The sequence below is a fragment of the Amblyomma maculatum genome, chromosome 1 (assembly GCF_055883805.1).
Source record: "Amblyomma maculatum isolate TAMU_Amacu chromosome 1, ASM5588380v1, whole genome shotgun sequence".
NCBI lineage: Eukaryota > Metazoa > Arthropoda > Arachnida > Ixodida > Ixodidae > Amblyomma > Amblyomma maculatum.
This window is the reverse complement of record NC_139344.1, coordinates 120,485,884-120,499,047: the sequence shown is the minus strand read 5'-3', so window position 1 is coordinate 120,499,047 and position 13,164 is coordinate 120,485,884. Positions and strand designations below refer to the sequence as shown.

The window sequence follows — 13,164 nt, the reverse complement described above, 5'->3', positions numbered from 1 at the left end:
CCAGTGGTCACGGTATTGGTGCCATTCTTACCCAACAGCAGATGGGTCGCACTCGCGTCATTGCTTATGCCAGTTGCCTCCTTTCTGCGACTGAACGGAATTACTCGATCACAGAACGTGAGTGCTCAGCCCTCGTGTGGGCCATTACAAAGTTTCGCCCTTACTTGTTTGGCCGCCTGTTTTCCGTCATCACCGACCACCATGCCTTATGCTGGCTTTCTATGCTTAAGGACGCTACTGGTCGCCTGGGCCGTTGGGCCCTCCGCCTTCAGGAATACACTTTTTCTGTTGCCCGCAAGTATGGCCAGCTGCGTGCTGACGCCAATTGCCTGTCCCGCAACCCGGTAGATCCGCCACCTGCGAGCGAGTGTGACGATGACACATGTGTGTTGGCCATCTCTGACCTTTCAAACATTCGCCATGAGCAGCGCTTAGATCCCAAGCTTTGCAGCATTCTCAATCGCCTCAACACTGATCACCTTGATGCTACCTTTGCTCTGTTTGTGCTCCGCAACGGCACCTTATACCGGCGGAATATGCGACCAGATGGCGCCGAGCTTCTACTTGTAGTCCCCGAACACCTGCGTACCACCGTTCTTCAGCAGCTGCACGACGTGCCCACAGTGGGTCATCTTGGCGTATCTCGTACGTACGATAGCGTCCGTCGCCGCTTCTTTTGGCCAGGCCTCTATCACTCTGTTCGTCGTTACGTGGCTTCTTGTGACCGGTTTCAAAGACGGAAGAAGCCCTCGGTTAGTCTGCTGGATCCCTGCAGCCGATCGACATCCCAGTAGACCCGTTTTCCCGAGTTGGCCTTGATCTTCTTGGGCTTTTCCCACTTTCTGCGTCGGGGAATAAATGGATTGCGGTGGCCACAGATTATACTACGCGCTACGCTGTCACCCAAGCGATACCCACCAGCTGTGCAACTGACGTGGCTGCGTTTCTTCCCCACGACGTCATCCTACTTCATGGTGCTCCACGCCAGTTGCTCACTGACCGTGGCTTTTGCTTTCTTGCTCGAGTAGTCGATGAAATTTTAGGTACTGCTCCATTAAGCACTATTTTACCACCGCTTACCATCCACAAACGAAAGGCCTCATCGAACGCCTCAACCGCACGCTCACGGACATGCTGTCAATGTATGCCTCGGGTGATCACCGTGACTGGGATATTACTTTGCCGTTTGTAACGTTCGCGTACAATCCCTCCCGTCACGACACAATGGGCTACTCACCCTTTTATCTTCTATACGGCCACGACCATCCCCTTCCGTTTGACAGCGTACTGCCTCCCACCACTAACGCCAGTTCCTACGTTCGTGACGCCATCTCCCAAGCTGACGCTGACCGTGTTATTGCTCACCGCCGACTGGCTTCCTCCCAAAATTCTCAAAAACGGCACCATGATTCTCGCCACCGAGGTGTCCACTACTCTCTGGGCTCTCTCGTCTTGCTCTGGGCTCCCACTCATAAAGTTGGGCTGTGTGAGAAGCTTTTGCCACGCTACGCAGGACCCTACCATGGGTCCTGCGTAGCGTGGCAAAAGCTTCTCACACAGCCCAACTTTATGAGTTGGAGTCCAGAGCAAGACGGCCAGTCACTCCTGTGACATACGAGATCGCCCTGTATCTCCGCCGCAACAGTCCTCTATGCCACGCACCGAGATTGTTCATGTTGCTCGAATGAAGCTGTACTATCCCTGCAGTACATCCTAGTGCTCACCGGAACTGTGCTATTCGGGGGGGGGGGGGGGGATGTGACATATATGTCCTGTGTCGCTGGACGTTGAAGAAGACAACGATCAGTAACAGTGACACAGAAGAAGACAAAGTGGTAGCAACGGTTAATGCTAGAAGAAGGTTGACGCTGCTGTGCTTCTGTGTTTTGTGTGCTACGTCATCTTGGACTAATCTTCATGGACTAACCTTGCCACGTATCAATATACATATATATGTAGTGAAATTATACAAGATGTTACTTAGCTTATGGACAAACAATTTTACGTCACTACACACGCGCGCGCGCACGCGTACACACACACACACACACACACACACACACACACACACACACACGCGCACACGCACACACACACACACTATATATATATATATATATATAGTTTCACATAGTTGAGGCGTAAACTTTAAGGTGCAAAACGGCCGATTGAGCCAAGTACACGCGCACAGCAAATCTTGAGCACTCCCTCCGCTGCCGCTCGGGAAGCAAGCGTGCACACTGCTTTGCCGAGGGTAGCTCCAAGCCGTCACTCGTTTGAAACCACACTGTCTACTTTGGCTAGCCTGCCCGCCCCTCCTATCAACCTTTCCCCACTAATAGGGGGGAGAAAATACAGAAGAAAGCGTGCGTGCTGTTGAGTGCAGACGGCTAGATGCTCTCTCTCCTCCAGCTTGAAGCCGTGCTCCGACGGCCAAGCGCTTTTCTCACTACCCCAGTAGAATTTAAAAAAAGAAAAAAAAAAAAAGTCGACAGGACACACAGAAGTGACGTAGCTCTACATCACTTTTGTGTCACGTGATTGCCCGTTCAGGACCTGCAAAAAAATCCTCCCTTTGCGCGGCTGCGATTGCGATGATGATAGTGCTCATTTGCTTCTGTTTTCGCCGCATATGTCGAGTTTTCATGTCATTGTCTTCTTAATATTTGATCTTTTATTGAATGTTCAATCTAATTTTCGTGGTAAACACCTATCGAGTGGCGATAAGTTATCATTCTATCCGATGTACCATCGATAATCGATCATTATATCTGGTTTATTCTTTACATAGGGGCAATGGGGAAAATAATAAATAAATCTCAAGAATTTGATCGTTATAAGCGATATATCTCGATATCTGGTATCGTTATAAGTGGACTGCACTGTATTGAATGCATCGCAAGCCGCAGCATAGTCGTGTTATGTGCTAGAAGTAAGAGGCATAACAGGCCATCAAAACTTTTGATATTGTCTGTATAATTGAGTTTGTATGCTTAGTTAAGCGCAGAGGAACGAATGGTTAAAATCTGATTTTCTTATGCTATATGACCTTGGTGCATTTACAATATGTTGCCTTGTATAAAATGAATCACCTGGAATTAGAAAGGCTTATACAGGACGCTTGCCTATTTGCAGGGTGAAAGGTAATTATGGATGGGCCATGAGTAATGCACAGCTCATCACCTCATGCTGATACCCTTTTCTGGCAGGATGCATGACGCTCCATGTCTCAATAAAGAGAAAAACTTGTAATTTATGTGCATATAGCAGGGGTGGAAGTGCTACATGGCTTGCAAACGTCATGTGTTGGCGCACGGGAAACGACAACTGCAGATGCGCGCGCCTTTGGGGAATGGGTGCGCCGCTTCCCAGACCAGCCGTCGCCTAACTGTCCCCTCTTATTCCTTCCGCGCGTGGCTTGAAAACGTCACGCGGCAAACGGCCAAGGGTGATGCGATCGTCTTTGAGGAAGGCACACTTTCCAGTTCTCGGTGCAGAGTTCGATATATCGAACGACCGGTGAAATTGAGTTCAATATATGACGCGGCTTTCCTATACTTTTACATGGGATTTTCAAGGGGATATTTAGTGAGTTCGATATAACCAAAATTCGATATAACCGTTTTCGACTGTAATTGCGAAAAAAAATGCACTGTGCATGTGACGTAGCACCTCCTCTCAGCCTTTTGAATCGCAGGCGGAGAGAAGCGAGATCAGCAAGCGAAGCAGGTAGCGCAAACTACTATGAGCTGTTAGGAAGGAAACTTGTCCGACTGCAAAAACTGCATGAAATATTTTAATGGTTCTGCTGTGAAAACAAGCAGGTACTTCACCATCGAGCCTCTTTTTCAGTGACAAGCTTGCTAGGCCTACATCAGACAAAACCATACTTGAAGCGTTATGGGTTAGTACGCCAAAGCTGTAAATCACTAGTAAGCTTCTCAAGAGTGTTGGAAAGGCATAAGGCGTCTATCGCCAAAATATTAAATATGAGCCCCGCCGTTGCTCAAGCAAAGAGTGATGAACTAGTGGCTGGAGGCAGTGAAGTAAAAAAGCTCTATGGAAAGGCTACCCTTCAATGCCATCTATCTATATCCCAAAGTTGTTCCAAAATGCTCAAGCCTGCTTCCACCCATGTAAACTCCCCCATATTTACGAACAGGCAAGATGATCGAAGTAGTGCTGCAGTAGTCTGCGATCCCATGGTAGGCAAAAAGCATGGGAGCGGCACTAGCACCAAGCTTGTCAAGGCGCATTAGTGTGCTCCAAAGGCGCCTTTCGAAATATCTATGTGCTCAGGAATTTATCTGCCCAGGCATAGGATCAAAAAGGATCATGTAATAACCCCATATCTGGGGGCTAATCACCGCCCTCAATTTGGACATCACAATCGTACAAAAAAAGAGGTGCATAGAATCGAGTAAATACTGTATTTAATTTATTGATTGAGGTTGTGAAGGATGCAAATTATAGAGGGTTCTTCCTCATTTAAGAGCATGTAACTTTGATGAGGGTGATGTGCAGGTTTACAACATTTGCAAGTTAGAATTCAAGGAGTGGAAGGTAATTCCGTCGTGTTGAAAGGTTCTGCTGTATTTATTATCTTAGACCTGTTTAAGTATCTTCCATGCATATCATGCATAGAGGGCTCACTTAAAAAAGAAAACTGGTTTCACGCAACTCAAAAATGAAAACAAAAATTTTTAACATGTTGCACTAGCTTCATGGCAAAGTCTCGAATTAGCATCGTTGCACTCGTAATGTGCATGTAGTATTGTAACAAAATTGTTGGGGATCGCATTTGATTGGAGGTGGCATGCAAGTTGCCTCTGCACTATGTGATGTCGGTGCATATTAACCCCAGTTGTCAGAATTGTCCGAAGCCTTTCACTAAAGCCTCCCTCGTAGTCTGAGTCACTTTAGACATTAAACTACATATTCCCGAACTATATTTGTTGTTTAGAAACAAAATTCTCTTTGCAAGTGCCAGTATGATAGCTCTTTGTCAGACATTTTTTTACTAAAAGCGATTTGGTTCTTTGTGCTCGTAATACGAATAGGTTGATTGTAGGTGTATGAACATAAGTAACCCACTGTGTCATGGTAGTAGCTTGCTTCATAGCAGTAGCGCTTAGCAGTAAATTCACTTTTCAAAACCTTACTTATTGCTTTATGGTGCTAAGGCTTTGTGAGTGCCGCATAATAGATGTAACAGTTGCTATTGCTATTGAAGTACAACTATTAAGCATTTTTGATGTAGTCATTGAAGTGATGCTCTGACGAGATTGCATTACGTCAGCATTGCTATTCATGACTGTACAGTAGCAGACTGCCCCAAAAGGTGTTTGGAGAGTTTTGAAATTTGAACTTAAAGAGATTGAATGTTTGAAATTAATGCAAAGCATGTGAAATCTTTTTGTGCTATAATTAGAAAGGGCCGCAAAATCACCAAATAAGGCTGTGGCAACGTACATATTCTCTGTTGGGCACAGCATCAAGTAAGGGGCACCATGAAAATGTCATTTACCGAGGTGGCACATTTTCATAGCAGAAATGCTTGCTTAAAGGAAGGAAACCAGTGCCACTGAGGACAAAGCCAGTGCAGCCTTGTTAGGCAGTAGTTAAGAAGGTGGGGTGCAGGCTGGACAGAAGATTGCAGTGTGTTGAGCTCCCTTTAGCCTCACTCCTCTACTGGCAAGCAGTAAGCAGTGCTGTGGGAGCAGGCAGCAAAAAAAAAATAGTATGCACCTGAGCCAGATTGGGTTCGTGACACATTCATGGGCAAAGTGTGGTTTCAGCCTCTTTGTTTTACTCTCTTGGATTGGTGTATGAGTTGAGAGGGAAAATGCTGAGGCTGCTTTTAATCACTATTACATCTGGGGATAGGTCATCATCATCATCGTAATCAGCCTGACTATACTCACTGCAGGGCGAAGGCCTCTCCCATATTCCTCCAATTAACCCGGTTCTGTGCTAGCTGCATCCACTTGACCCCTGCGAACTTCTTAACCTCATCCGCCCACCTAACTTTCTGTGCTAGCTTTCCTTCCCTTGGAATCCAGTTTGTTACCCTAAGCGACCATCGGTTGTCTTCTCTTCGCACTACATGTCCTGCCCATGCCCATTTCTTCTTCTTAATTTCCACTAGAATGTCAGTAACTTGAGTTATTTCTCTGTCCCACTCTGCACGCTTTCTATCTCTTAATGTTACCCCTACCATTTTTCGTTCCATAGCCCTCTGAGTTGTCCTCAACTTAAGTAGAACCCTCTTGGTTAGCCTCCATGTTTCAGCCTCATAGGTGAGTACAGGTAAGATGCAACTGTTGTATACTTTCATCTTGAGCGATACCGGTAAGCTGCTAGTCATAATCTGCAAGTGCTTGCCAAATGCGCTCCATCCCAATCTTATTTTCCTTGTTATTTCCCTTTCATGGTTCGGATCTGTGGTTACTACCTGTCCTAAGTAGACATAATCGCCTACTACTTCCAGTGCTTCGCTACCTAACGTAAACTGCTGTTTCTTCCCGAGGCTGTTGAACATTACCTTAGTCTTCTGCTAGGGCTAGGTATGGGGCTAGGTATGATAGATCAAAAATTTTTACATTAGGATGATAGGCGATTCAATCATTATCTGTCAGTATCATCAGCTTTCTTTGCCCTCGGCGGATACCCTTTGAGTGCCCTTTTAAAGTTGCCATGCTTTAGTGCGTTTTAAACTCTTCACACTGCAACTCCCAAGGTCATTCACTTGCGTTTTCGACTTTGAGCTGTGGGACGCTGTAGTGGAGGGCTCTGTAAGTTTCGACCACCTGGGGTTCTTTAACATACACTGACCACATAACTATGCAGGGTGTTTAACAACTGCTTTGCTGGCCCTCTTCAGTGCTTAGTCTCACCGTGGATGAGTGGCGTGCTGGTCCGAGTGTGTGAACAGTTCAACGCAGGCATCAGGGTGGTGTGTAGCCATGCTTAGCAGATCTTGCGTGCAGATAACTAAGTTTGACTGGGATAAAACTCCGCAATTTTTTTTTTTTAAAGAGTCGTGCATAGTTTTGCACTCCCTAGTCCGTACCATTGCTTACTTTTTTTTTTTTATTTAATAGGAAGGAGAGTTGAGGCAGCTGTAAGTGGGCATAATATTGTTGCACTAATGCAATGAATGCATTAGATCATCTGTGCCTTGGGCTCTTTTGTTCTCTACACATATGTTCAGTATTGCTGTGTAAGAGGGGGCTGGTGTCTTGCTTTTCAGAAAAAGGCCTTTGCAGTGTCTGAGCTCTTGCACCGATTGCCCAAGAAGGAAGGCCTGGTGCCCATGTTCATAAATGCGGAGACAGGCCGCTTCAATGCTGATTCCACTTTGACCCTGGGTGCCCGTGCTGACAGCTACTATGAATACCTCCTCAAGCAGTGGCTCCAGACTGGGAAGGCTGTCTCCTGGTAAGCTGGCTGCGGTAGCGGTTTGAGATGAGGAAAGGGGGATACTGGCTGCTGAAGCTGCCACATTCCTTTCAGGGCATGTGAACTACAGTGGTGGAAAGTAGGAAAGAGAACAGAGCTAAAGACTTTGTACATACTACAGTCGAACCCGGATATATCGAACTCGAAGGGGATCGCAAAATAGTTCGATATATCGATAATTCAATATACAGAAATCGGCTTGGGACGGCACTTACGATGCGAAAAAACGGTACTGTATTTGTCGTGTAATCAACTCACTCGCATAATGAACCCACCCTCCACTTTTGCACTCGAGAATTTGGAGAAAAAAAAAAAAAGCGTTAAGGCCAGCTCGCTCACATGCAAGCGATTAAGCGATCTCAGCGACGAGCGGCAGCGACAGACCAAAAATTTCCAACTTCTTGGAACTGTGCCCCTCTGCCGTACGAGCCACTGCCGCAGCTCAAAACAAGGTTTCTGTGTTGCCGCGGCAGAAATCGCCAGCGTTATCGCTTGCATGTCGCACTCCATTTCGGTCGTCTCATCCACAGCTCATTTTTTGGCAGCGTGCCAAGATTCTGCGCAGCGATAACGTCGCTGCGTGTTTATCTTTTGATAGCTCCTGCTGGGCGGCAGGGAGGGAACTTGGCAGACTGCCCGTGATGGCTTAATTGCACAAGCCTGGTTCGATTTATCAAGCCGTTCTTGGGGTGGGCGTAGTCTACTGCCACAAAATCATTGAAAAGCGTGATAAAGTAGCTTTAAAGGCTGTTTGAAGCGAAAAATGCTAAAAGCCGGTGTCATGATCGCAGCTGACCGCGTGCTTTCGTTGATTCATACATGCAAGTATAAACGACTCCAGCAAAAAAAAAAAAAAAAGAAAGCCGCTTTCTAACGTCATATCTCACGCTACGCCGCACGTACAGCACAATGATAAGAACAAACGACTCTCGCAAAAAAAAATATAGATCTGCCGTGCACAGAGGGTCCACAACACGCTGGAGAAAGCGTCCGACGTTCTGTCTGAAAACGGGCTGAGCTGGCTTGGCGCATGCGTAGCGCGGGCGTAGCGCGTGCTACTGCGAACGAAGGCCGGGAAAGAGGAAGGAGAGAGATAGCTCGGCAAAAGAATGGGCACACCTTTGCACTTCGCTCTATCGCGTTTTTACCCTCTCGTTCCCACCGGTTCTCTCTGGTTCATTCATGCACATGGCTTGCAAACGTGACATGCTGGCGCGTGGGAAACGATAACCGCAGATGCGCGCGCCTTTGGGGAATGGGCGCGGCGCTGCCCTAGCCGAACTGTCCCCTCTCATTCATTCCGCGCGTGGTTTGAAAACGTCACGCGGCAAATGGCTGAGGGTGATGTGATCGTCATTGGGGAAGGCACACTTTCTAGTGCGTGGTGCGGAGTTCGATATATTGAACGACCTGTGAAATTGAGTTCGATATTTGACGCTTGTTTCCTATACTTTTACATGGGATTTTCAAGAGGATATTCCGTGAGTTCGATATAACCAAAATTCAATATATCTGGGTTCGACTGTATATATAAAAAGACTAACACGAATATTCATGCTTGACGAACAAGCAAAAATTAAAATGGGCACATTCGAGTGTGCTATCGCTTTTCTTTGCACAAGAGTTCACTGCACGCACACACAAGAGTTACAGTATGCTCAAAGATCTAAAGTACACACTTATAATGCTTTGTCACGAGTCAGTTGGGGTGGAATACCCAACTGCTCCACTGTTAAAAGGTAGTGCACACATGAGTGCTCTATATTAACTCTTCAGAAATCGCAGCGGCTTTGTGTGACTACTAGTAAGCTGCGACTTATAAACATAACCAATTTCATTTGTCACTGATACATAGTGCTTGAGCTAAGCTTGCCCATAATGTTTAAAAACGGGCATTTGGAGGTATATAAAGAGGGCTTTTGCCGCATAAAATACCACTGGAAAGCAGATGTGTTGTTTTCACTGGTCGCTCATAAAGTATATTTTAATTGTAGCAGTCAAATGCTTAGCTGTAGTGAAAGTTTAGTAGCTGGTGTTAATATCTATTTCATTTTTTAAATCTTTACTAATCTGGTCCTGAAAAGCTTAGAGAACTTGCAGCACTCCTTACAACGTCCATCAGCCACTTGGACATAGATGATGCTGCTGCAATGAAAAGATTACAGGACATATCATAGATGCAGCCAGAAAATATATTTTCACAGAATACACCACAAGTTGCAAATAATGGTGGAATTGCTTTGCAAGGCTACATGCCTGGAGCAAAACAAGGTGTCAGGAAAATGTCACAAAGTTTATAAAGGCAAAGAATAAATGAAAGTGTATCTGGCTTGTGCTCAAAAAGGAATGTTGACCAGTATATCACATCAATAAATTCACATAAAGAGAGCCATAAAGTTTATGACAGTCTGCAAGTGCTGAAAGGCCAGACCAGACCAGGCTGGCAACCTACCTGCTTTTGTTAGCAGCAACAGAGAAATCTCCAAGGTTAGGCAACTAAGAGAAACTGTAATCATGTCCTTGAGTTTCATTTCAGATCATAAAATTACACAATTCATAATAATCAAGCTCATTGACTGTAGACCGTAATGGCAGTAGACCATTCAAGAAGGTACAGTAGAATCCCACTATAGTAAACCAGATATAGTAAAGTGAAACTGAAGTCCCAGCTCGTCTTCATACATTTTTTCCCCTTTATAGTAAATACATTTTTTTTTAGAAAAATTGGTTATAGTAAAGTGAGTGTGGTCACAGTGACATACTTCTAACAAAATGACATCGTCGTAGCGTGCTACCAAGTATCGCGAATGAAATTTTTGTTTAAGGAACAAAAAATAATAACCACGAGTGTTCTCTATATATTTTTTTTAATGGCTTTACCACCAGGCTCTCGAGGAGAAGGCAACTTTATGTAAGCCTTGGAGCCGTGAGAGAAAGCATGCAGCATGTGAGGGGAAAAAAATGTAAAGCTGGCTACGAACCTGGAAAGTAGACAGCGCGGTCCCTTCAGAAAGTAAAAGAGAACATAAGTACAGCAAGAATTAGAAACGGCCGAATATTCACTCCACTGTGCAGCGCGAAGCATGAGTTAATGGTGGCAAGTGGCGGTGTGGCTTTGTTTCGCTTGACTGTTGTGTGCATTTCTCATCCATATTGCCTCTTAAATGACAAACAACGCAACGTCGTGTTCTTCATGCAAGGCATTGGTTTTTACATGGAATCAAACTTAGTTGTATTCTTAGCCACTTTTCATTCATGCTAAAGAGGTACTTCCACAAGATGTAAACAAAGGATTCTTATAGCCAAAAAAAAAAAAAAATTGCACAAAGAGATAAGAGAGAAACGGAAGGTATTTTAGTGTTTTTTTTTTTCTTTCTTTTCTATGAAGCAACAGGTCATGTTTACTGGCCATTTAATTATCTGACAGTGTCTTTAGGGTTATGTTATCACCAACAGCTGATGTAGTAAAGATTTTTGCCAGCTCAAGTGACTTTACTATAAAAGGGTTCTACTGTACTTGAATAACCCTGTCCAGAACATGGTGATAATTGAAAAGAAACGCAGACATAAACAGATGTATTTGTCACATTGACATAAAACTATCTTTCTGTGGGTTTTTGGTGGGAGGACGAAAGATTTGACTGTGGAAATCTTAGCACAGCTTAACTTTTGCATTAGCAATCTCTTGCATTTCATGTTAGTGTACTGGATCGGCTTTCTTGCAGAAGCTTTTGTGTTGCTAATATTTTGACTTTGCATGAAAAGCAAGCAAGCTCTTAGTCACAGTTTCTTGTGCACTGTTAATATCATCATTGCCGCTTTTCCATAACACTTAGGTCATACCTCAAACTTGCGAACGGTTTATAAGGGAAGGTAGTACACATAGACCTCTAAAATATTACTTGTATGGGCACCGTTGAAGGAGAACAAAAATAAATTACACTAGTGGTGTGCGATATTTAAAATATTGAATAGTTGCAAGTAGTATTTGCTGTTCGATTTAATTCGCATAGCACTTTTACTTTTTGAAATGTATTTGAACCTTCCAAATGTTCGGAAAATGGGAATTTTTCATTTATCTGAACTCGCAACCACATTACTCCATATCCAAAGGACGCTCGATTGAGCAGCCCATGCTTGATACATTAGTTAACCTACTTGCTCTTTCCTCATAAAATCTATAGCCAACATGCAGTAATCACGTCTTGCATAAAGCCAATGAGCTGAACAGCCACCTACCGCCGCCGCAACACGCCCCCGGTTAGAAAAAGCACAGCACCAAGCCACTGTGCAGTCGACAAGTGACTGCCAACGGACACCCGGGATTGGCTTGTTTATGGTCACGATAATAAGCGACCAAGTGCGCATAGTTATGTGGCTTGCAGAGCATAACAGCATGGACAAACCTATGTCTCTTTCTGCTATGGTCATTTCTTGACTCATAGGTTTCATATATTAGAGTCTAAAACTGCATATCCTTGGCCATAGAGGACAGGAAGACATGTTATGGGTTAAACATAAACCTGGAAACTGGCTAGCTCAATCACACTGCATTAGCCTTGGGTCTGCACACAGGGCAAGCGAAACAATGTCAACCTCGCATCTTGGTTTTGTTTCCGCATGTTCAGTTTAGCTTGCTCTGTAGTGAAACCAAGACAAGTGAGCTAAGTGGGCTACATGTCATCATGAATGCTGCATTGAGAGTGGCATTGCACAGCCATCATTTTGCGTCTAGACTTGCGAGGGAGCATGGAAGGAGTGGTCCTGCTTGTATTGTAGCTCAAGTTGCCGGTTTTATATCTGTCTCGCTAGGTGTCTTGTTGTATTTTACCAGCACTACTCTGTGGCTCGCTCTTCCGATAATCAACTGCTGACATAACTGCTATGTTGCGAAGCCATCTGCTACTAAACCTCATTCATATGTCGGCTGTTTATATGTTCAAAATTGTGGGCAGTAAAAATCTCTCTGAAGTTAAGCTGTTTTTCTCCTGGTTAATATGTTCCCAGATAACATGATTTCCTGACTACTACTACTACGCTCAGATTTTCTACTCATTGTGGTCATATATTACATTTAATGCCCAACTGCACATGTGCTAACACACGAGCAGGCCGAACCTAAATGTGACATAACGGGAGGTCAGTGGCATTCACCCATCATGTTGGCATCTCTGCCTGAGTGCCTCGATGCAAACGGGGTGTATCAAAGAATGACAGGAAGCTTATGTGAGAAAACTGTTCCCGCAGAGACACAATATGATGAGAAGGAACGCAGCAGCTTCTTCACATTGCTTTAGGGGAATAGAGGAAAAGTATTTGAGAACTACAACTAATGCGCTTGCGTACAAGTGGGCCAGGTCTGGGGAACGCAGCATAAAGGTCTAGAACATCGGTCACTGCACCATACCGTGTTGGTGTAAGGGGGTGAAGTATTCAGAAGGGGCGAGGAAGTGATCCCAGCTCGCCATTGTCATCAGTGTACCGGATATGTTGTTTAACCTCTTCTGCACTGTAGACAATGCAAGTGCGAATTAAATTCTGCGAGAACCAGTGAAAAGGGAGCTCTGATTACCTTACACTAGGAAATGCTGTTGTACCTCATTCAACAGTTACATTTTTCAGAATGGGGCAGTTCGGATAACATTTTCTGAATTAATATGTTTTCCTCGCAATTAAAAATGCATCAGCAAGGTACTACTGTAT

General features: G+C 44.7%; 1 protein-coding gene across 1 annotated transcript in view; it reads left to right on the top strand.

Annotated features, from left to right (window-relative positions):
• The window catches only part of alpha-Man-Ib (alpha-Mannosidase class I b), a 68,642-nt gene that overhangs the window by 31,335 nt on the left and 24,143 nt on the right, over positions 1-13,164 (top strand). The window contains exon 6 of the mRNA XM_084588903.1: positions 7,253-7,440. Coding sequence (XP_084445029.1) covers positions 7,253-7,440 — 188 coding nt within the window. The remainder of the gene's footprint in view (positions 1-7,252; positions 7,441-13,164) is intronic.